General features: G+C 30.4%; 1 protein-coding gene across 2 annotated transcripts in view; it reads right to left on the bottom strand.

Annotated features, from left to right (window-relative positions):
- The window catches only part of LOC107437476 (trafficking protein particle complex subunit 13), a 108,182-nt gene that overhangs the window by 72,919 nt on the left and 10,182 nt on the right, over window positions 1–25,081 (bottom strand). For both annotated transcript variants that reach the window (XM_087155297.1, XM_087155298.1), the window contains exon 2: window positions 2,701–2,869. In XM_087155297.1, coding sequence (XP_087011423.1) covers window positions 2,701–2,869 — 169 coding nt within the window. The remainder of the gene's footprint in view (window positions 1–2,700; window positions 2,870–25,081) is intronic.

The following is a 25,081-nucleotide window of genomic DNA, read 5'->3' as shown; positions in this document are numbered from 1 at the left end:
GAATATATTTGTTGATTCTTGGATCAAATGCAGAAGGAGAAAGATCTTCCTCCAGATTAAAATTGATAAAAAATTATTTACGTTCAACAATGAATCAAGATTGTTTGGCATCGCTCGCACTTATGTCTATTGAATACGACATTTTGCATAGTTTGGAATTCGACAGCATAATACAAGATTTCGTTGAATCCAAAAATAGAAAAAAAGTAATATATTAGATCATAAGATTCTGCAAAATAATTTATTACCGAAAAATATCATATTTTTTACTTGTATCTTCATAATTTTGAGCAAAATACACTTGCTGTTTTTAAAGCTAAATTATTTTTGTCAACAAATTTTTTTCTCCCAAGTTTTTCGTAGGCCCCTGAATTTCGTAGGCCCTAGGCACGTGCCTAGTGTGCCTATAGGTTAATCCGGCCCTGATCTTAAGGCGTCAATTATAACAAAGAAGTCTGGATATTATAGATCACATGACATGAAAGAATAACTGTAAGCTACTTGGAAAAAAGTGCACACTTATCTTTTGGAAATGGCCTAGTAAATTTGTGTCCAGGAGCTCTGCTCCTTGTACATAATTTGTAAATAGCTTTTTAACTTTTTTTCTCAATAAAAGTCTAGAAAAATTATAATAAAAATGGATATTGAATTACAACTGCAAATATTATAGACTGCAATATTATGATAAAATGAAAGACTCGGCTCAAAAGTACTGCACAGAAACACAGAGAGAAATCACTACAGGAAGAAGTGTACCGTTACCCCTTTGGCTGTGATCTCAAAATTTAAATTTAGTAACAGTTACCCAGCTTATTTAGTAGACAAATATCTAATGAATTACAGAAAACTTTTAACATTTAAAACTCATTTTTATTGCACCTCTAAATCTTCAAAAAACATAATTTCACACATTTCCAAATGCTAACATGGAAATAAATATTTATACATTAATTAAAACAAAAATGCAACCTTATAACACTCAAGCATAACCTTCAATTACAACAGTTCAAAAAAAGACATTTAGAAAATAAAAACTGCATTTAACATTACTAAAAACACAGACTTGGTTTATGATATCTATAAATCACACTTAAATACTGATTGCTCTCCTACACAAAAAAAAAAAAAACACAACATAACAGTTCAGAATTTACGGTAAATGATTCCTCTAAAATGTTAACGAAATAAAATTTAAAGTTTTATAAGTACCCAAAAGAATTTACTGTTTGCTCTCTGGAACCGCCCACCGGAATGGTAGATGAACTCATGGACAAACTCCTCGGCTAAGATCTCAAAATTTCTCCAGCTATTCTAACTTCAATCGGCTTAGGCGTGTAGAAGGGGAACACCGGATGTCCCACATAGATTCCTTCGGACTTGGTCCATCGCCTCGAGGATATCGGCTTTCGGTTAATCCTGGTGGTCCTTCCCGCTAGAGACTTCAGTTTACCTTTCCCTAAGGTTACGATCCACCATCTCCGAGGTACTGTCACGAACCACTCTTTCAGCGGACAAACTCCGTATTCTCAGGATACTGCTCTGGTTAATGGTTTACTGCTACTGCTGATTACTACTGCGCTTAGCCACATTCATCGCTTCTCTTTTATCCTCCCTTCAACAAGGCGAAAGAATCTAGACTGACCTGTTTACCACGTCCAGAGTCATCCCGCATCCGGCGGACGTCAGAACCAAAAAAAAATATCCCTGAGAAAAACCGTCATAAATCCACCGATACCCCATAGAAATTATACTACCATCCTCAATAAATATTAATAAATTTAGTTACCCAGATTTCACCCCAAAAATCCCATTTTAAACGACTAATTCAAAATTTCTAAAAAAACAAATTATTATGATTGAATTTAAACTTTACCGTAGTGGTGCCATCTACAGAAAAATAATCTATCTTTAAAAGTATTGAAAAAAAAACTATAATAAATTTCTATTTATTACAGAAGGCATGACATATATATATATATTCAATATATATTACTTTTGTGTTTATGGCTTATGTGTTTTTGTGTTATGATTGTTTTTAATGAGATATTGAAACAGCTCAAACCAATTCACTGCTTTAGATAAGGTGAGATTCATTAAATAATGAGATTGATTTTTGATTGTTTTTTCCCGTCAACTAACAATAAATTATTCATTGTTATCTCCTACACAAAAGTTTCAAAAACTGCTAGTTTGACATCACTGTTAGTTGAAAAATGAGCTCAATAGCCTAGAATAGAAAAGCTCGGGAATGTCTGTTGCCAAAAATAAAAATTTCAAGGATTTGTAATCAGATTAAAAGAAGTGAATGATGAAAGCAGACAGAAATTAAAGACATGAGTGTAATTTTAAAACATGGCGAAGACTGAAAAGCTTTTAAATTGAAAATACTCCTTTCCTCCACAAACATGATGCCTGATAATAAAAAATAGCAATATAAATCAAATAAAAATATTATACACACAACTTGATAAACACGATAAAAAGTATGTATAGCTACAGCTATTCCTTAAATTTTAATGCTTTCATGTAAAAGCAAGATTAAATCAAAGTCATCAAAATTACAAGCTTTATTTATTTTTTTAAATAAAAATGCAGCCCTTTTACATCCTTAATATTAAGCATGCATAATTTAAAAAGCATAACTTAATAGCCTGCTAAGCAAAATAGACAAGTCATAGTTCATCATAAGAAATATCTTACCCAAAACTTTGAGGTAACATCAATAAATTACCAGAGTTGAAAAGTTCTAAGTCTTTAGGAGATCCAATATCTTTTTCCACTTCATTTGCAAGAATATTGCAAGAAAAATAAGAAGAATCACATGAAACTAGGTGAGTGGTATATAGTGACAACTTAGTTAGCCGCATAACTGAAAAAAATTAAATAATACATGAGCATAAAAAGATGAATTCTTTAACACAAATTCAGCAATTCAATATCAATAACAATCTACACTGCTTATCAGAAATAAAGGAAAAATCACAAAATGACCCTAACTCAAAAAATTACGAACAGAATTTAATGAAACTTGCACATATTGTAGTGCACGTAATAACTTAGAACATAAAAAGCATTTACCAGACAGTTATGGTGTTATTGTTATGGAAAGAAGCATACGTATGAAATGAATTAAGTCAGTTTAGGGCTAGAAAAAGTACCTTCAGTAAGGAGTATAATCACTTCTAGCAGCCATACATTGATGTGCTATGCTTTTAATTATGTGGTCTACCAATTTAATTGGAAATGAGAGCTATTGTTCTTGTGAAGCAGTTGAGAGCATGACAAAGGATAGGATTAGGAGAAGGATTGAGAGCAGCTACACATCCTCCTCAAGCATCCCAAACATGCCTTCTACACATAGTTGACACCAATCTTCCGGTAGCTGCACTAAGAAGGGATCTGAGGTATCTTGGAGTTGTGATTTAATTCCTTCATGCACATAATGATAAATATTGGTCATTGGTGCTCATCATACATTTGGCTGTATCATGAGAACAGTTTTAAGTGAATTCAAAAAATTTTGCACACAATTATAAAATTCATTTATCTAAAGATAATTAAATGCAAAATTTTAGTAAATATTTATTATTTTTATCAAAAATGGTAAAAAAAAAGTTTGAATTGTAAGGTAAACAATCGTTTTCGCATCATTTTAATGAAATCGGTAGAATAGTAACTGAGAAATCATATCTTAAAAATAAGGATTCTTTAAATTTCAATTACTAAAGAACTACTCAACCGATTTTGCTCCAATTTTGTATTTTGCAATGTAAAATTATACTCGTTAAAATCATGCAAAAAATTCCATACCTTACAATTCAAAATTTTTTTGAACATTTAAAATAAAAGAATAAAGAATATTAAATATTTAATAAAAATTATATTTTGAGCGGAATTACATTTGGATAAACAAAATTTAAAATTGTGCGAAAAGTTTTTAAATTCATTGAATAAAAGATTTTGAGATATGGCGAAATATGTAAAAAATACAGTTGACATTATGGGGTCCAAACTTTGGGCAGCTCTCTTGACAAAACTATGCGGATCATTTTTCCTAGATTGCGACCACTCACGAAATTTTGAGGGTTAGAAATTTGAATCCGCTAAAAAATATTTATGTTTACGTAAAGAAAGTAAGTTTTTGTGTCTGATTTTATAACTTAAAATATCATCTGCAATAATTAAATAGCACATTTGGCATCATCCTCTCAAACTATTATTGAATCCTAGAAGGTGAAGATCTGATAGTTGGATCAAGCAGGGGTAATTGTGGCACAAAGTGAAAAACCCTGAAAATTTTATGTACAAAAAATAGATATCAAATTATATATAATATATCTTTCATATTAAACGTAATTTTTTGAATTAACATTTACAATTAAATTACTTTCTAATGCAAAATACAGCACACTTTTAGAGTAAGGGAGAGGGGGGCACCTTTCAACATTTTTTGCTAAATAATTATTTGGGAAGTTTCATTGCTTTCAAAATCTAAGTTCTTATTTTTATTTACTAAATTGATATTTGAGGAAACCTCTCAATTTTTTCCAAAAGTCTAAGCCAAAGACAAAATACCTAATTTTACATATTTAGTGAACCATGTATTTTGTTGAAATCTACCCCTCCTGGGGGGGCAGTTTACAACGGGTGGTGGGGCACATTTCAACAATCGAAGATAACTTAACAAGATCATACATATATTTTGGAAAATTAACTTTATAATCATAATCACTTATTTATAAAATAATAATAAAATATTGAATGAACAGATTGAAGTGATTTAGGTTTTTTCTACATTATTTTGTCTTTAATTAAATCAAAGTTAACGGAGAATGTCATGAAAAATACAACTCGAACTGTTCCGCCATTTAAACTTGGTTGAGGCAGTTTCATTTTAATGTCATTCCTTTCTATACTACTAATATCCTCTTTTTCTGGAAAATAAAATTTCCAAGAATCTTCCTTCTTTCTCATAAAGTTTACTTTATAGCTGTCTTCTTCTATCTCCAATTTTTCCTACAAATAGAACTTTTTTTTTCTTTCCACAAAACTCAACAAGAACAAAGTCATTAACCTCTATTATTGTATTATCAGTTATCTCAAAATCCATCTGTTCTTCAATATCTGTAGTGGAAGGCGTCAAAAAATCTTCACATTCTGATTCAGTGTGTAAAGAAATGTCCTCTGCACTCACTTTCAGAAGATTCAACAAATAACAATTTTTTTGATGGTTTTAACTTGAGCTTAATTTCATTTGAGATTGGATTCCTCGTCTTTTCCAATCTTCAAATAGTTTCATCTTGAATGTGGCTTTTCTTTCCTTTTTTCCTAGCTCTTTTTTCAGCCATGGTAATAAATTTAGGGTAAGGTCTCACATCTACAGGTGTTATTAAGCTAGGCTCTTTAGGTTTTCTTTCAGTTGACCTTGTTTGTGTACAAAAATTATGATTTCCTTTACTAGTACTTGGGAGACTAATTTACACATTTCTTTAACAATTTGATCCACACGAAGAATTTCGCTGGAATTAATAGAAGCTTGTAAAACTGTTACAGAAGAAGGTTCAAAGTCTTCATCAGAAAAAATGGAACGTGAAAAGGGACAGATTCCAGTTTTTTGGAAACCTGCAATGATGTTTTTGTTTGTAAATGTTAAAGTATTTGTTATTGCAGCCAAGTTATGTATGCTAATGGTCTCACCTGGATTCAATACTATCCAATCATTTTCTGCTACTCTCAATTTAGATTTGAATGGCCCTATGATTCCAACATCTAAAGGCTGGAGACAATGAGAACAATGCGAAGGAAGGGTAACTAGCACAATACCATTATCCTTAGCAAACAGCATAGCATCCAGTGTACAGTGACTTTCATGACTGTCCATCACCAAAAGTATTTTATTTTCTGTAGAACATCGGGTATGCTTTTCAAGAAGCTTGAAAACCTTGACAAAAAGAAGTCCAGTTATGTATCCACTTTTGGGACTGTTGACTAAACCTAAACTCCCTGGTGGTGCTCCAAATAACATAGAGTCATGCTACCTTGCCCTCGGAAAAACAAATACAAGAGGAACAGTATTTCCCAAAGCACTGATTATCATGCACATGGAAATCATGCCTCCTCGCTCTCCAAAAACTACCTGCCCCACCTGACGAGCTCCTAGCGTGGACATTTGGAGCTGGAACAACTGTTAAAACTCCAGTTTCACCAAATTATATATTTGATCAACTGTAAAATGACCAGAAATAAGAGCTCTCTCATAATAGTTGAAAAAGTCTTCAACATTTTCTTTATTAGAAGCTGTAGCTTTTACAAAGCTGTTGTTTTCCGGTTTTCTTAAAGTAAGCTATGGGTGACACTGTATAAAATCTTTAACCCAGTCAATTCCAGATGCTTCATTTCTGTCCCAGCTACTTGGAATTTCAGAGTTGAGACGCTTCGCGTAATCACAGGCAAGTTGTCGAACTTGTCTGTGAGTTAGACCATAATTGAGAATTGAACATGTAATTATGTATTCACAAAGCAAGGTTTCTTGCTGGACATCCAAAACTTGTTGGCTTGTGTATTTAGAACGGTAGCATTTTGTGTTAGTTGTACATTGTTTGATTTCATGAACCAAACAATTATTTGACTTTCTTTTTTTTATCCATAAAATAAAGCTGAAAAGTCCATTCCAGATAATTCTGCTGTTGCTCTTAAAGATGCACCGTTTCTGACAGCTTCCATTGCTTTTTTAATGCTTTCTTCACTAACTTCTGGTTTAGTGCGCTTTTTTTTATATGTTCGCACCATCTTTATAAACTGTAAGAATGGTAAAATAACAGGATTGCGCATTTTATTAAATATAATGTTATATTGTAAGCTTTTCAATTTTCCTAAAATTAAATTATTTTCATTCTAAATCAAATTTTCTTGAATATTTTCATAAAATTTTAAAATAATTTTTTTATTGACTCGTTTAATTAATTCCTTGTTAATAAATTCTACTTTCAACAACAAATAACAATGCAACTAACTGAATCTTGATTTTAAGCTTTAAAAAAAAATTAATATTTTTGAAAAATTTTATACAAACCTGTTTCTTTGAACACACTTGTTTTTCAAAAAGTTTAGACTAATGCTTTGCAGAAAAAGTTGAATATTTTAAATGTAACAACCGTAATTAATGGGCTTTTTGCAGACTAATGACTTCTGCAAGATTACTTAACAAAAAAATAATAAGCCCGGGGCACCTTATAACACTGTTGAAACGTGCCCCCTAAGATTTGTTGAAATCTGCCCCTGGTACAGACATTTTGGTTAAAGTATTATCAACCACTTTAGAAAAAGACTTATTTCTAATAAATAATACAGTTTGAAGCAGAATTAAATACACTAGTTAAAGAATAAATATCACTTACCTTATTAAAAGATTACTGGTAGATAAAGTTTTAAAATCAAAACTGTCTTTTTACTTTTGGAATGTTAAAACATGTTCCACAAAGTAACACAACACTGGTAAAAAGAAAATTGCTTAAAACTTAATTAAAGCTTATTACCTGTCATATTGGCCAATCAATAAGCAATATTAGAAGGCAGAAATTCTAGTTGTTGTAAGGTGCCCCATGTTGAAATGTACCCCCCCTCCCCTAACTAATTCAGGAAGAAGCTCTAACAAGAATCGCAATATTGCAATTTAAAAAATGAAAATACAACTTGCGATATTGAATTTTTGAATCATTCAAATGCGAATCACTAGGTCACATGAATACGAATCGCAATGCATAGTTTTCAAATCACACATAAAAATTAAAAAATTGATGTTTGAAAGGTAAAAAAGGTGATTGAGAACTTGGAGGACTTTGTGACCCCAACAGATTTAACATGCACCGATCACCATTTTATACATGGGTATTCTTCTGCTGGCTGGATTCAAACTCCCATTCTCACGAACACGGGTCCAACGCCCTATCAAGCAGGCCATCCCGGCCAAATTTATTAGTTTATTTTATAACAGTCATTGCACAGCCGATCCAATTTCAAGTTCACGACTACTACAGGGTTGCCACAGGAAAAAATTAACAAAATAGTCTTTTAGTAGCCTAAAGCATGAAAATAGTAGCCAAAAACTAGGAAAATAGTTGCCTAATAAGAACAAAAATTCATCAAAAATATGACTAAAATTTTGTGAATGACTTAACCCAGGTAGCAAAAAGATATGATCTAATATTAGAAAAATGCAATATAATACTGCCGTGCCAGAAAACGCAACACTCATGAATCCTATCCTCTAATATTAGAACTAATATTACATAAAATTAAATAGTATTCGATCTAACATTCGAACTTTCAAAATTATCATCTATTTCATTACTTTCAGTACAACACTATATTTTTGCGAAAGGGCATCCCATAATATTAAGAAATAAACATTTATTTATGAAAGAAAATAATAAATTAAATATTACTTAAAATATCACTTTTAGCCAATCTAATCTTATATCAGCAAACAGAAGATAATATTAGCAGAAATAAGCACTGGTCGCCGCCACACCCGTGACACCTGTCGTCGCCATTGATTGTGGTAATCAGTTTGAATGAAAGTTTTAACTTCAAAGGTATTTATAATTTAGTAATTTTTTAGTAAACTTCATAAATTTCAATGATATATAAATAAAACTTTAAAGTAGTATCGTAGGTAATGTTTTTCCATAGTGTCTTCACGAATAACGTCGTCGTAACATACACATAATAATGTCTTCACGTAACATACATCGCCGCCATTGATTGTGGTAATCAGTTTGAATGAAATTTTTAACTTCAAAGGTATTTATAATTTAGTAATTTTTTAGTAAACTTCATACATTTCAATGACAGAAACATAAAACTTTAAAGTAGTATCATAGATAGTGTTTTTCCCATAGAAACATTCAGTGTAGGTACTTATAATTTTGAGCACTTCATCAAAACATTCAAGAATTAATTTAAAGATTTAATAAATCTATCAGTAAATATTACATTTGTGCTCATTTTTGATAATGTTCGCAAGTAATAGTTAACTATTCTGTTAATATGTATTGTCTGATTATAAATAGTAAGTATTATAGTTAGTTTAGAATAGATTCTTAAAAACTATGTTTACTTGGTTCTGAATTTCACTGCAACATTGATAAAGGTAAAATTAAATTTTTAGTAAACAAGTTTGCAATGTTAAAATAATTATTAATTAATTGGCTACTTTTCAGTAAAAACCATTACATTTTAGAATGTTCGAAATTTTATTCATAAGACGAACACTGTTGTAAAATTATTTAAATTTCCTGTTTATTATATTGTAAATAATAAGTTATTTTCATTTCTTGAATATAGACAGATTTGCATGATTTTGATACATGATCAGTTATATTAATTTATGAATGATAGCAAATGGTTAAAAAATAAGCAACAATATGGTCTAATCAAAGTGTGTTTACGTTAAATAAAGAGCAGTGCTGAAAAGGTGCTAAAATTTTTCTTTAGGAAGTTTTTAATAAAAGTGTGAACATTTCCTATTGGCTCTATGAGCTTATGCTATGTACAAAAATATTTTGATAGTTAAGTGTCATTGTACTATATCTTTTAAAAAAATTAAAAAGTATTAAATTTGATATATTTTTGTATCTGTATATCCCAAGTAGCACAGGGATATTGTAACAGCTTTGGTCTACATCGACCGACATTGTCAACATTGGCGAAAACCGAAATTGTGTGTACGATATTGTACGATTCCCGTCGATTTCACATTAAAAATCTGTTTGTAAAATTTTCATTTAAAACTTTATTGTGTTCTTAAATCAAAATTAATCATTTAAAAGACAAAAAATGACGTCAAATTGATATAATTCCAAAAAATAAATTTAAAATATAAATTTAGAGATATCCGAACAACAACCGGACAATATTTGATATCAATATTGTAATCGTGTTTTTGTCACGACATCGATCGTTTTCACTAAATACTGAAATCTATGATATTCACCACTCGGAACCGTAACCCGTTAAGATGCTGTTTATCATTTTCGGCTACACCTGCCGTCTATTTATATTTTGTCTTCTTATATTTAAATCTAATTTCGTCTCATAAGATTTATATCTTAGCGCATAATGTAAGTGGAATTAAAATAATTTCGATTTAGCGAGCCCGAAAACTCAAACCAGCTGAAGATGAAGGAGAATTAATGCACCTTGTTGAAGTGAGCGAATTCTCTGATCTTGGCAGGTATGTTCTGTTTTTAATATATATAATTATATATTGCAAGAATTACATTGATTTCCTCCTTTTTCATGTCCAGGCTGCTTAACTATTTAATTATAACACATTATTCAATTCTCATAATTCTCATATTCACAAACAGTGGCGAAATTTTATAGTATGTTTGGAGGTGTTAAGCCTTCTGACATGCTTATGTTTATATTTTTCACACCTGCAACTTGTACGTTCAATGAAAAATATTTTTTAATACTTAAACTAATTAAAAATTTAAGAGCTAAGCGAGCTAACAAATAGATCATATTTGCATATTTTTTAATTATTAATTTGTCATGGTAGATTGAAATGTTTTTTTTTTTTTTCGAAATTTAAAATTGAAGATTTAGTATGTCTACTAGATTGATTTAATATGTCTACTGAAGATTTAATAAGATCTCTAATATTGCTGCTAGTAAGAAGTTTTTTTCTCAACCATACAAGTTTGCAGCTATATATATATATTTATATATATGTTTAATTATTATTATGTTTAATGTATTTAGTTAATATATATATATATATACTGTTTAAATTACAAAAAAAAAGAATTGAATCATGAAAATTTTATATGTCTACATCTTATTTACCGAACCGAATAGCTCATTAATCAAGTAATAAATAATTTCAGACGGGGTTTTGATATGTGTATATATATTTGCTAGAATTACGCCAATTTCCTCTTTTTTTTATAGTCCAAGTTTGTTAACTATTAAATTATATCACATTATTCAATTCCGATATTCCCAAAGATCTTGTTTACTTTTATTGGTTCTGTGCACTATAACAATTTGTCTGCTCCTCTCGGACTAAAAAAATGTTTAAAAGACTTGAAATATGACGAAAATTACCTTTATTTATTTTTTGACAGAAATTTACCAGTTATATTTTAATCATGCCTTAAAATAATAACTTTTTGACATGCTCAATATACGCCGATAGTAGTGTAAATTGATGTATTTTTTCTGTTGTATTTTCGTCAGTTATTGATGTTGATTTTAAATATCCCGATAAACAACCTGAAAAATTGGAATCTTGTATTTGGGTATTTACTTTCTAAGTCAATAATTGTGTTGAATTTTATCAGTTATTGCTGCTGATTTCTCCATAGTTTTTAAATATTTTTTTTTATGCGATATTTTTATACAACAGCCTAATCTAGAAATGAAACACTCATTTGAGGCGACCGATTCGTGTGAATTTGTCGTCAATCTTTTTTTTTTTTGCCAAGTACTACTGCGTATTTAATGATTTGCAATTTTTTTTATTATGATGATTAGTTACAAAAGGTAAAGGAAATAATTTCTGTGTCCCCCGGCCTCCCAACAAAATGCGAAAATGTTACATGTAATGTTATAATAAAAATTACATGTTCAATTTAAAAAAAGTTATATATAGTTTTTTTTTTAAACACAGTGCTTTTGTTATTTTAAATTAGCAGCATACATGTTTATTATTATGAAAGGTATCTTGAAGAAAGATATTAGTGCTAGAGAGTTTTGTCGCAGATAGCTCGAAAAAATTCTGCCTCAAGGATTGAAAGATACCTATCATTTCAATTAATGTTATTATATTGCCTTTTTAAATTTATTGTTAGTGTTTTTGTCAGAGAAAATAGTAACTTCGGTAAGTCATGACAACTTCTTGGAATTATTGATGGAAAGTCAGGGATTTGAAAATCTTAAATGTCGCAGATACCCCGTACATAATGAAAAGCAATCCATAGCTGAATATGTCCCAACTTTGCAACATATTTTAACTTATGTGATTCTGAAGTCAAATATGACTGTGATAAGTGTTTTGATGGTATAGGTTTTTCTCCGCATTGATTTTGAAAGTTAAACGGTGTTTTAAATTATTGATACTTTATTGTTTTCTTTTCTTAGTTTTAAAATTTATTTTAAATAAATTGCTGCATTAATTAATTTTAGTTATTGAAATTACTTTCTTTCTTGGTGTGTGTTAAATTCCAACACATTTGAAATTACATTTATAAAAATCTTTTTGATTCTTGAGATTGATTGGATAGCATTAAATGTGTACAGATTAAAGTACACATTTAATGCTGTCTCAATATAGACTTGCATAGCTGTAGAAAGTAATTAATAAATATGAATTTTTTCAAAAAAAATGCAAATAATGTTAATTAAAATTCTACCTTTTGATTGAAAAAGCTTGGAATTAAAATCTACATTATATTTTATTAGTGGAAATGTATATTTCTAAAGATTGAGGTTATATTAGAAGGAAATTACCCTAATATGTCAAAAATAGAAGGGAAAAAAAGGGGGCTGATGAATTCAGATGTTTTTTTCCTGATATAGTGTCATTCTTCCCTTTCAAAGTCTATTTGAGGCAGTAGAGTTATTAACTGGTAACTGGAATTTTTTTTCTCATAATATGTTTATAGTATCTTTGACATTATTAGATTTTCTATTAAGAAATTTTGTGGAAAAAAAATTCCAATAAGTACATAGATTTTTTTAAAAAATTTTTTAGCTTAACTTATCTATTTTGATATAAGATTAAAAATGAATATTTTAATATAAATATATATAGATTAAATATTTATTTATTTATTGATGAATGACTACATTTATAAACACAGTCTGTTACATTTATTTTGTCGTATTAAAAATCAAGAGAAAAAAAGTCTCACTTTTTAATTAAAATTACGGTTTGCTAATTGAAACTTTGTTTTAATAGTTAAAGAACAGGGATCTGTGTCCAAGCCAAATTTATTACCACTTAGCGATACCTTTACAAAATACTTTACTCTATCTGAATCAGCACTGTGGTAAGCACATGTTAGATGTGGAATTTGTATTGACTAGCCGGGTTCCAATCCCAGCCGATACTGGGATTGGAACCCGGATCACCTCATCGAAAGGTGACCAAAAATTTTTAAAAATTATTCAAAGAAAAAATTTTTTCCATCTATTTTATTATAAATTATAATATTTTCCATATGTTATAAACTTACTCATAAAGGGCCCCCATATAAAAACAGGCCCAGTGCTCCTGAAAACATAAAAACTGCTCTGATTGTATACAAAAGAATTATCAACCTAGGGATTAGCATAAACGCTGCTAGTAGTACTTGCGTTATACTTATGTCTACTTTAGTTCATGTAATATTTTCAATAAAACTATTTGTCTTTTAATTTAAAAATATTAAAATTAACCACAGTTCATGTCTTATTTTTTTTCAGCTGCTACCTTCAGACTATTTAAAGAAACTGGCAGACTAGAAAGCTCTTGCCACCGTCAACGACCAGGAAGGCAGAAAGACTAAGTTTGCCTCTACTGACACAGTTTTGTTTTAGAAACAATTGGTTGTATTAAAGAATACAATAAATTATAGAAATTAGTATATTATTCTTTACTGTTTAATAAAAATTATATTTCATTTACACATTTGACAACCGTTCATGCCCTAATAGATATTTTGGCTACACTTTAATGGACAAAGGCTTTAAGTAAATTAAATTGCTGCTTATTCTACCATGCTTACCCTTTTTTAAATCAGAAATCTGAGGAAGTGACTCCTGTTATTTTATTATGACAACTTCAGTGTAAATATTGCTTTTTTTTTATCTTTTTAATCAGATTTCTTAAAATCGAACATGATGCTGTGAAGATAAGGAATTTTGTTTTCCATACATATTATTTTAGTAAAATACAGATTATATAATACTAAAACGTCACAGCAAAAAAGTTTATAGTTTTAAATTAAACATATTGTAATTTTAATCTACATAGCAAAATATAGATGCTGTAAAAATTATTGCACAAATCACTTAAAATATTAAAATTATTTCACAGTATAAATGGCTGCTTGTACCCTGAAAAAGAGAAAAAATATCTTAGCAAAACTATTTACTTTCTAGCTTATTTTCTAGAATAATAATAGAATATACCTGCCTACCCAAACTTATTAAATATTAATAACTAAGCTGCAGATTTTAAACTTCTATAAGTTTTGGTAATAACGAATAATTTAATTTTAAACAAGCTAGAACGGTTTTGCTATCAGCTTTTTCCAGGTTACAAGCAGGCATGAATATTTTCAAAAACTAATTTTTATTTTCTCAAATAACGTAATATTGGCGATAGGCGGCATTCCGCTGCATTCGTCTTTTGAATATCGTGTTGACGATGTCGGGCGGCATAGTACAACGTTTGTAAATGCAGAGAGATGTCGCTCGACGTTCCCCAACGTTTTTACAATATCGAACAATATTGTTTTGCAATATTGAATATACGTTATAAAAGGGGTCCATTTTTATATAGTACAATGTTTCGTTACAATATTGTACAATGTTCAAAGCTAAGTTTTTACGATATCGTTTTTGTGAATGGACAATTACAGTCAAATTTTTTTTTAATTTTAATGCATTCAGAATCCCTTAAAACTCCCAGAAAACATTTTATTACTTTTCTAAGAAGGTTATTTATTTAGTTATTTTCAATCAAAAAACGCTTACTTTCGTTTTCGCCTGAAACGGGGAGTCACGTGATTATTCACGAACTGACGTCACACGTGTCCATCTGCCGTTCACTTATAATAGCCGTGCTGTGAAAACCAATACGTTCTTGCTTTCGTTTAAATTTTCTAATTAAATCCAACAATTTTAGATGGTCTAAAGCTATCCGTATAAAAAATTGCGCCTTAATATCGCTTAATAAAAATGTGGATTTGATATAACGTATTTTTATAATGTTAAATCTCAGTGGTACCCACTGAAACATTGTTAATACTTGACAAAATTTTGTAGCTCGGAATATTTAAGATTTTTTAGTTCTATAAAAAAGTGCATGGTATTGCTTATAAATGATGCGTTATAAATACAAAATAACTTCGTTTTTTCATTTTTAAACTATAATCTTAATTTTAATGTATACTTCAAGTTCATTTGGAAGATTTATTTTCATCTTAAGTGAAAGAAATGTTGGATCAATTTCTTATGTAGAATAAATAGTTTTAGATTTTAAAATGTAGGACAGCTTAAGTTATTGATAATTTTTATCTATTTATTCTAGCGTGAATTCAAAGCATGTAATTGTATTCATAGCAGTAGCCTCTTAAAAAACTTGTGATCCCAGCTAAACTTTAAATTCATATATATATATATATATATATATATATATATATATATATATATATATATTTCTGCAGATTTTATTAACTTTACTTTAATTGCCTTAATCTATGTTATAAGAGTATTTGAAATCAAGCATATGCATTTATTTAGTTCTTTATTGCAGAAATATGAATAAAATTTTATAAATGCATATAAAAATAATTTTTCGCCATACCAAAGTTCCTATTTACTCAAAGAATAAAAATATTGAGAAAAAATATCAACATTACTGTTTATTTTTTAATTATTTAATAAATAATAAAGAATGTGCATTAGAATTTCTTTCCATTTTGTATAAGTTAATTTTTTATTTTTGTTCTCTAGCTTTAGTGAAACAAAAACTTCCAGCTTAATGATATTCGCTGAAATTTTGTGGATAAATAAGTTAATTAGATATGGATTAAGGAGAAATTAAGTGAAATTTTAAGTATAACTAGATTATGGTGATGATGATGGTCAGATATATTTCAATGGACTAGATTCTTGAAAGTGTTGATACGTTTTTGGCTATACCGTATGCATAACCCGAGATTTTTTTTAAAACTACTTTATTAAATTTTTTTAAATTAAAAATGTATAATGTATTAACTTTACTATTTTAGAATTCTTCATTGCAAGTACTGACAAATAGCTTGCAAAAATAAGGAGAGAAATTAACAATAACCATACTTTATTAATACTCTATATTGCAGAAAAAGGAATTAAAATTTATAAATTTAAAAATAAAAATAATTTCGAACTGTAACGGAATTCCGATTTAAGCTAGGAATAATAAATATAAGCGTTAATGTGTATTTAAATATTTAATACATAGTGAAACAAACAAAAAAAGATGACATAAATTGCATTAGTAAGTATTTCCCTAAAAGGAAAATCCTTCAACTCTAGTAATAAATAAATAAATTAAAGAAGCAACATTAAATTACATTATTTGAATTTTTGATCATTAGCACATAGATTGTAACGATGATGGACTGATATTTTTCAATGGACTAGATTTATGAAAATACTGATTTGTTTTAATGCAATTACGAATTATAAAATCATCCATCCTATATCAAAATGTATAAAATTTCTATCCAATCTGCGACTTATTTTAATTAAGCAATTAGGTTGTAATGAAGCATTATTTTAATTTAAAAGTAAGTGGAATGAAATAGTATTTTCTATGAACTTTAACACTACTGATTTCAGCCGAAAAGAAATGTTGATTCGCTGTAAAGAGCTACATAATCATTTCTTCAGATATTTTAATGATAAATAACAACGTTTGAAGTTTTAAAATCTTTCTTTCATTTTGCACACACTCTCAGAACCGTAAATTTAATTCACAAAATTTTTACTGATAATTTACAAAGGATGTTCATACGGTATACGTGATATCAAAACTAAAAGAGCATTGAAATAGCCTTAGCGGATGAAGATTGCACGTTTCCCTTCGGCACATTTGACGTCATAACCAATCAGGAGTCGTTTTTGATTGCATCACTTACGGAGGCCTTTTGGCTCAATTTAAATGTTTAATAACTAAATAAATTAAAATTTGCCGAAAAAAACAATCAGATTTTCGGTTTCAGGGGAGAATTTCCAATAAGTTAGGTATGAAAATAAAAAAATTTATGATATGCTGTAATTGTCCATTGTGCTACTTGGGATATTCTTGAATATTCACTTCCAATAAAAAGAGCTCAAGGGTTTTATATTATAATTTCACCCTTTTTTTTACAAAAAAAGAATGAAATTATTACTTGAGTGTTTATAAATGAAATATTTTTTGACACTTCGCTTGGTGATAATGAGATTTTTTGGTGCAGGTATTGTTACGGATATCTACCCATTAAATTTTAGACATTTTCAAATTAAATGCTTTAAGTTTTAAAGTAATATTCAATTCTTAATAGTTTTAAATTTAATGTTTTCAATGTATCTTTTTTCTCTTATAATTTTACCTTCGCCTGCGGGATTTAGAAGCTTATCTATCAGGAAGGTATTTTGAGATTGACTGCTGGACTCTTCAAATGAAAATGAGGTAGAAAACTGAGAGCTTTAAGTTCGAACCATACAGAAAACAAAACAACTGGTTTGGAAATGCTACAGGTGCTCTTAAAGTTTGTCGGAGAATGAAATTTTAACTACAAAGGTATTTATGATTCAGTAATTTTTAGTAAACTTTATAAATTTCAATGATAGAGATTAAATGATAGATCTGAGATTAAAAATTTAACTAAACAAAAAGAAATAAATATAATGCATATTGGCTTTTAAAGAACGTTATGTAAACATATTTGGGGGGAGGGGCAAAATATAATTAATATACATGTATTACAACTTTGAAATATGTGAATTGTTAAAGAATTCTCCTTCTACATGTTTTTTTCAATCATAAATTGATGATTTTGAATTCTCATAGTATCTTTTTACATTGATGTACAGTCCGCAAAAAAAAAAGATATCACCCTGAATAACTTTCGTTCTAAGGATCGGATTTTCACGAACTAAGTGTCCATCTTAATGGTTCTGGGGGGTGACCTCAAATATGCTAATTAATTAGTGCTAATTATTAATTAAGTCACGAAATCAGACACAAAAACTAACTTTCTCGGAATAAACATGTATTTTTTTTTTACAAATTTGGAATCTAGACACTTAAATTAGGGGGGGTAGACAAAATTTTGAAAAAATTGGGTCTTAAATTGGGTCAGAATAAAGGCTTATATATTTGGCGACTGTTCAGAAAACCGCCAGAAAAAGTCGCCAACGCAAATTAATATTTTAAGGTAACCCATTGACTAATTCAAAAGAAGAAGACTTATTTTCACTAGGTTGCTAAGCAACCAATTTCTGACTGTAAAAAAAAATTTAAATAATGCTCTGTGATTGCTCGGAGAGGTTTAATAGAAATATCTCAAAGTTAATGGAAAATATCTCAAAGTTTCTAGGATATAGACAATTTTTAATCTAATTTCTGTCCAAAAAGCAAAATTTTTTTAATTTTAATCTCCTTTGAAAAGAAAATTTGAATCGATTTATAAATTATTTATGATTTTCTAAGTTTTTAGAATTTAAATACATGAACTTTTTATCTGTTATTATTTAGATTATGGTGTTTTTGTTATAAAAATTCGTGGATTCCATACTAAAATCAAATTAACATAACTTATTATGGCTATATACAAAATTTTAGGGATAATCAGTTTTACAGCTGTTATCGATAGTGTTCTAGGCAAGAAAGTTTGAAGAAAAAAAATAGTGTGTGGAGTCCCTCTGCGCGGAAGAAGTTTAACTTCCTAACCTGCGACGTTAATTGTAGAAGAATCACTAGTTCTATTCAACGACTCTTTCTCCTGCTCCGCTCGCTTCCGTGCTCTGTAATCACTGTAATATTGTGCATTTTCCCCACGTGGACCTCTTGAACCAGTGGGAGTGCTTGTGGTTGCCTTATCGTCTCGCCTAGTAAAATGTATTTGTATTAATAATGCATGTGAATGCGTCATAATGTAATTTCAAAAGAGAAAACCTATTAACAATCAATTGATATTCACAAGAGACGTACCTTGACATAACCTTAAATCCGTCGCATTGTCCGTGGGATTGTTTTCACTCATTTTTTACAATTGTTATCCACTAAATTTGAAAATATAAAAAAAATACTACCCTATTAAATTATATGTGTATCAAAACAAACTAAAAAAATATTTATAGAAAAACAATACTTTTATGATTTTTATTATTTTTATGCTAGTGAGAACCAAAACAATATGGAAATGAATGAGGGAAAACTGGATCCTACCTCGTGATTTCCCGGCCAATGAAAATTTAGCGTTAAACGTTTAACGCAAACTTGTTGGAAGTCGCATAAGAAGTATAACTTCAAAAAAAGAGCTTGAAAAATAAAATGTACGTGGAGTTTGGAGCTGTTGTTGCAGTATTATAGTATAATAGCTTCGAACATTACGTTTTTCCCCATCTTGTAATATTAAAAGAAGTTGCATCATCCTCTTGACATTGAGAGGCGCCAGCCAGACCAGAAGGGGAAGTCCCGAAGGGAAACTCCCGAATTTATAATTAACTCTTAACTTTATACCATAGAACAATCTAATTCTTAGTCACATGCATTCCGGAGACCACTGCGAGAAGGCAACTCTCACGAGTCATGTCAATAACGTTAACTGTTATATCCTTCTATCCCTTTTATTTCTATTAAATTGTTATGTTGTTAAATTATCGTCATTATTTCATCTAATGCTGCACTAACTCCCATAAATAATGGGGGCTTGCGTCCGGAATTTGAACGGCGAGCTGTAACTATTTCTAAACTTTAAAATCCCACGAAGGGGATTTTAACCAACAACTTCGAAATCCCGAGAAGGGGATATTTTTCAGCCAAGTAACTTCAGAAATCCCGAGAAGGGATTCCCCGAAGAAAAAAAAAGGAAAGCAAAATTCTGCGCTCGAGAAGGAGATCCAGATTTTGTCCCTATTTTAAATCCCGAGTTGGGGAATCACCAAACTGTTCACTGAATCACCAAAATTCTACACTAGTGGAGGATCAGGAGAAGTGCAGCAAAAAATCAGCGACTGGAGAAAAGCAGCAGCAGAGACCTCTGAACTTTCCTAAATCAGCAATAACCGGATCTGTCGCGAAGGACAGAATTGATCCAGAAACTTCTGTCGCGAAGGACTGAATTGATCCAGAAACTCCTGTCGCGAAGGACTGAATTGATCCAGAAACTCCTGTTGCGAAGGACAGAATTGATCCAGAAACTTCTGTCGCGAAGGACAGAATTGATCCAGAAACTTCTGTCGCGAAGGGCAGAATTGATCCAGAAACTTTCCGAAATTATTGGAATATCCTGTGCAAATCAGCAAGGCAGTCAACTTTTCCAGGGAAGTGCAATCGTGAAATGCTTGAATACGAAAGGGATACGAATCTGGTTTGAATCAACGAATCGAGAAACATTGGATTACCATTGGACACTGAGAGTCTCTTCAATCAAGGTAGGAAATTTTCAATTTTAAAAATGTATAAAAATTCAAAGAAAGAAGACCTAGTAAAAGTATTAGAGGAAATAGGAGGCATCGCAGACAGCAGCGATAATATCGCTAAATTAAAAGAAAAAATTGAATCTACCGAAATATTTAAGAATGATTCTGAATTTGTCAAAAATTTGATAACTAACGCCGTCGAAGAAAGAGTACAAACAGCAGACAAGGAACTTAAACAAAGCGAAATACAGATTGAGTTAGAAAAACTAAAATTAGAAAGACTCGAGAAAGAAATGCTTTTGTTAGAGGCTAAAAACAAAGTATTTGAAATTGACACTCCCAAAACAATAAATGATACACCTGAAACAAACATTGAGAATCTAATTCATAGCATTAAAACTCTATCTCTTCCAGTTCCATCGAAACCTGAAAATTTTAATCAATTTTTTTGATTGTTGGAAAGAGCTTTTAGTACAAAAAACATAAATGAGGGGCTTAAAGCCGAAATCTTAATTAATATGCTAGGTGAAAAAGCAAACAGCATCTTGTTATACATTGAAGATGATGATTTAAAAAACTACGAAAAATTAAAAGCTTTAATACTGCGCGATTTTCAACTAACTCCCCAAGAATGTTTGAATAACTTTAAAAATGCCTCAAAATTTAAAGAAGAAACATATATTCAATTTGCTACTCGCTTAAATTCACATTTCGAGTACTATTGCAAATTACGTAAAGTTGAAACATTTAAATCATTATGCAACTTAATCATATCCGATAAAATAATTGAGACATTAAATAAAGAAATGGCGAGTCCTATTTTAATCCGTCAGGGAGAAAATTGGTTTAATCCCGTCGAGTTAGAACGAGAATTAGACATTTACACTACGTCGAAAAATATGCCACGCAGAGAAGTTTCCAATATCCATAAATATGGGCAGAGTACTTTTTTTCGCAGCGAGAACAGAGATTTCAGAAAAAACCATACGGATTGTTTTTCTCAAACGATAAATAAACAAAGTAGAGCAGAAAAACAATGCTGCATCTGTAAAGAGATAAATCATTTTGCGAGGTACTGTCCAAAGAGATCAAATAAAACATATGATTCCAAAAGCGATAAATCAGAGAGAAAAAATACCCCTCCCAGTGATAACTTAAGAAATCAAAGCTTTAGTGTTAATTCCTGCAAACCATCTGGAGAAAATAATTTTAAACACGAGTTACAGTATGCTGAGATTTATTTGAATGGAAATCACCCGGTGAAGGCCATAATTGATTCTGGGGCTCAAATATTGGTGATCAATTCAAATAAAATAAAAGATTTTCCTCAATCTAATATAATGCTAACATCGTGCTTCAATGTTAAGCATTTGGTAAAATTAGTAGAAATGGAAATGTCCATAAATCCCAATGTGTCAGGGTTGAAGGTCAGCGCCGCTGTTTCGGATGAACTTAAAGTAGATGCAATAATAAATTCAACGATTTACAAGCAATTAATAACACTAGGTCAGCTTTCTTCAAGTATAAATACTCAGATTGTAACTTCTAAGAGTGAAGATTTTTATGAATGTTCTTGTTTCAATATTAATGATTCTTGCTCCTGTGAATGTTTTTTATTTAATATCTACAAGGTGTATAGTAATGATGAACTTGATTTATCACATGTAAATGATCCTTGTATTAGAAATGAACTGTCAGCGTTGATTAATAATTACCAGCCAAACAAAATTAAAGACACTAAGTTAACAATGAAAATTATTTTAAAAGATGAAATCCCAGTATGTCAAAGAGCTAGACGTTTATCTTTTTCTGAGAAACAAAAGGTAAATGATCAGATATCAGAATGGTTAAAAACAGACATAATTAGAGAGAGTTGCTCTGATTATTGCTCCCCAATAGTTCTTTGCAAAAAGAAAGATAATAGCCTAAGATTATGTATAGATTACCGAAAATTAAATTCTAAAACAATTAAAGATAAATACCCCTTACCACAAATTGAAGATGTGTAAGACAAGTTGCAGTGTGGCAAAGTATATAGTAAACTTCATTTAAGGAACAATTTTTTTCATATAGACGTGGACGAGGATAGTAAAAAGTACACCTCATTTGTAACACCTGATGGGCAGTATGAGTTTAATAAAGTGCCATTTGGGTTGTGTAATAGCCCTAGTACATTCCAGAGGTACATCAATTATGTGTTCCGTGATCTTCTTAGAGAAGGTGTTGTTGTCATTTTTATGGATGATATTTTCATTCCCGCAGAGAGTGAAATAGAGGCACTGAACAGGTTAACACGATTATTACAAACTGCATCCGAATATGGACTAGAACTTAACTTAAAGAAATGCCAATTTTTGATGTCTAAAATTAACTTTTTGGGTTATATTATTGAGAACGGTACCATTAAACCCTCTTCCGAAAAAACATTAGCTGTTCCAAATTTTCCTGTACCTAAATCTACTAAACAGGTGCAGAGTTTCCTTGGGTTAACCGGATATTTTAGGAAATTTATTCTTAACTATGCTTTAATTGCTAAACCATTAAGTGAATTACTTCAGGATAATAGAATATTTTATTTTGGCCCAGAACAACAAACAGCGTTTCAAACTTTAAAACAAAAACTTTCTGAAAATCCAGTACTACACATTTTTAAACAAGAAGCAAAGCTTGAGTTACATACCGATGCAAGTAAATTTGGGTATGGTGCTATTCTTTTTCAACAATCTGATGATAACAAATTACACCCAATACACTATATGAGTAAAAAAACGACTCCCCAAGAGGAGAATTATTCAAGTTATGAACTTGAAGTGTTGGCTATAATTGAGAGCTTTGAAAAAATTTCGAAATTATTTGGTGGGAAATAAATTTAAACTAGTAACAGACTGTTCAGCTTTCCAAAAGACTATGAGTAAAAAACAATTAACTCCTAAAATTGCTAGGTGGGCATTATTTTTGGAAGATTTTGACTATGAAATTGTACATCGCCCAGGTAAACAAATGAAACACGTTGATTGTTTAAGTAGATATCCAATTATGCATATTACTTGTGACGAATTAACCTCTAAAATTGTTACTTGACAGATAAATGATGAATATATTAACTCTATTAAACAACTTTTGGAAAATAAATCAATTGATGAATTTGTGGAAAAAAATAATGTTTTATATAAGCTTGAGAATGATAATTACTTGTTAGTGGTTCCACAACTAATGCAAACTGACATTATCAAATCTACACATGCTAAAGGTCATTTTGGTATAACTAAAAGTCTCCATGTACTTAAACAAAACTATTATTTTCCAGATATGAAAAAATGTGTTGAAAATGTTGTAAGTAATTGTGTAGAGTGCATATTAGTAAACAGGAAGGCAGGAAAAAGAGAAGGGTTTTTGAACCCGATTCCTAAAAATAATATTCCCTTAGATACTTACCATATCGATTTCATTGGTCCCATGCCTTCAACTAATAAAAACTATAAATATATTCTCACCCTGGTAGATGCTTTTACCAAATTTGTTTGGTTCTACCCAACCAAATCAACGTCAAGTCTAGGGGTTAAAAGCTCAACAGATAACTTTTGGGAATCCTTCACGAATAATTACTGACCGAGGTACTGCGTTTACTTCAACAGATTTTGAGACTTATTGCCAAGATGAAGGTATCGAACATGTGAAAATAACTACACCCATTCCTCGTGGTAATGGACAAGTGGAAATAATGCCTAAGATGCTCATACCGATACTGGCAAAACTATCAATAAAAGATCCTACTAAGTGGTACAAATTTGTTCCAACAGTACAGCGTACCATTAATTCTACAGTTTCTCGGAGCACTCAGATGACACCTTTCCAGCTTTTAACCGGAGTGAAAACGAAAACAAAAGAGGACTTACAAATTCTACAAATGCTGGAGAAAGAACACATGGAATCATTTATCCAAGATAGAGAGAACATTCGAGAAGAAGCCAAAAAGAATATTTTGAAGATCCAAGAAGAGAACCGCAGGCAGTACAATAAAAGAAAGAAAGCCAACGAATATCGAAAAGGAGATTTAGTTGCAATCCAGAGAACTCAGTTTGGATCTGGTCTCAAATTAAGACCCAAGTTCTTCGGTCCATACCAAATCACAAAAGTGAAGAAGAATGATAGATATGATGAGCTAAAAGTCGGGAATCACGAAGGACCGAACAATACTTTATCTTCAGCTGACCACATGAAACCGTGGTCAGTTAATTAAAAAATAGTTTTTTATATTTTTATACTTTGCTTTCTCGTTCTTTTTCTCTTTTTTCCAGGTAACTGTGTCTGGTAGCTATTATGATGAAAATAAGGACATTTTGCTGTCAGGATCACCGATTCTGTGGAGTTTGGAGCTGTTGTTGCAGTATTATAGTATAATAGCTTCGAACATTACGTCATTCACCATCTTGTAATATTAAAAGAAGTTGCATCATCCTTTTGACATTGAGAGGCGCCAGCCAGACCAGAAGGGGAAGTCCCAAAGGGAAACTCCCGAATTTATAATTAACTCTTAACTTTATACCATAGAACAATCTAATTCTTAGTCACATGCATTCCGGAGACCACTGCGAGAAGGCAACTCTCACGAGTCATGTCAATAACGTTAACTGTTATATCCTTCTATCCCTTTTATTTCTATTAAATTGTTATGTTGTTAAATTATCGT

This window comes from Parasteatoda tepidariorum, chromosome 11 (genome assembly GCF_982258835.1).
Source record: "Parasteatoda tepidariorum strain Cologne lab strain chromosome 11, Ptep-v5.0, whole genome shotgun sequence".
Classification (NCBI taxonomy): domain Eukaryota; kingdom Metazoa; phylum Arthropoda; class Arachnida; order Araneae; family Theridiidae; genus Parasteatoda; species Parasteatoda tepidariorum.
Note: the sequence above shows the minus strand (reverse complement) of the source record. Positions and strands in the feature narration are given on the sequence as shown.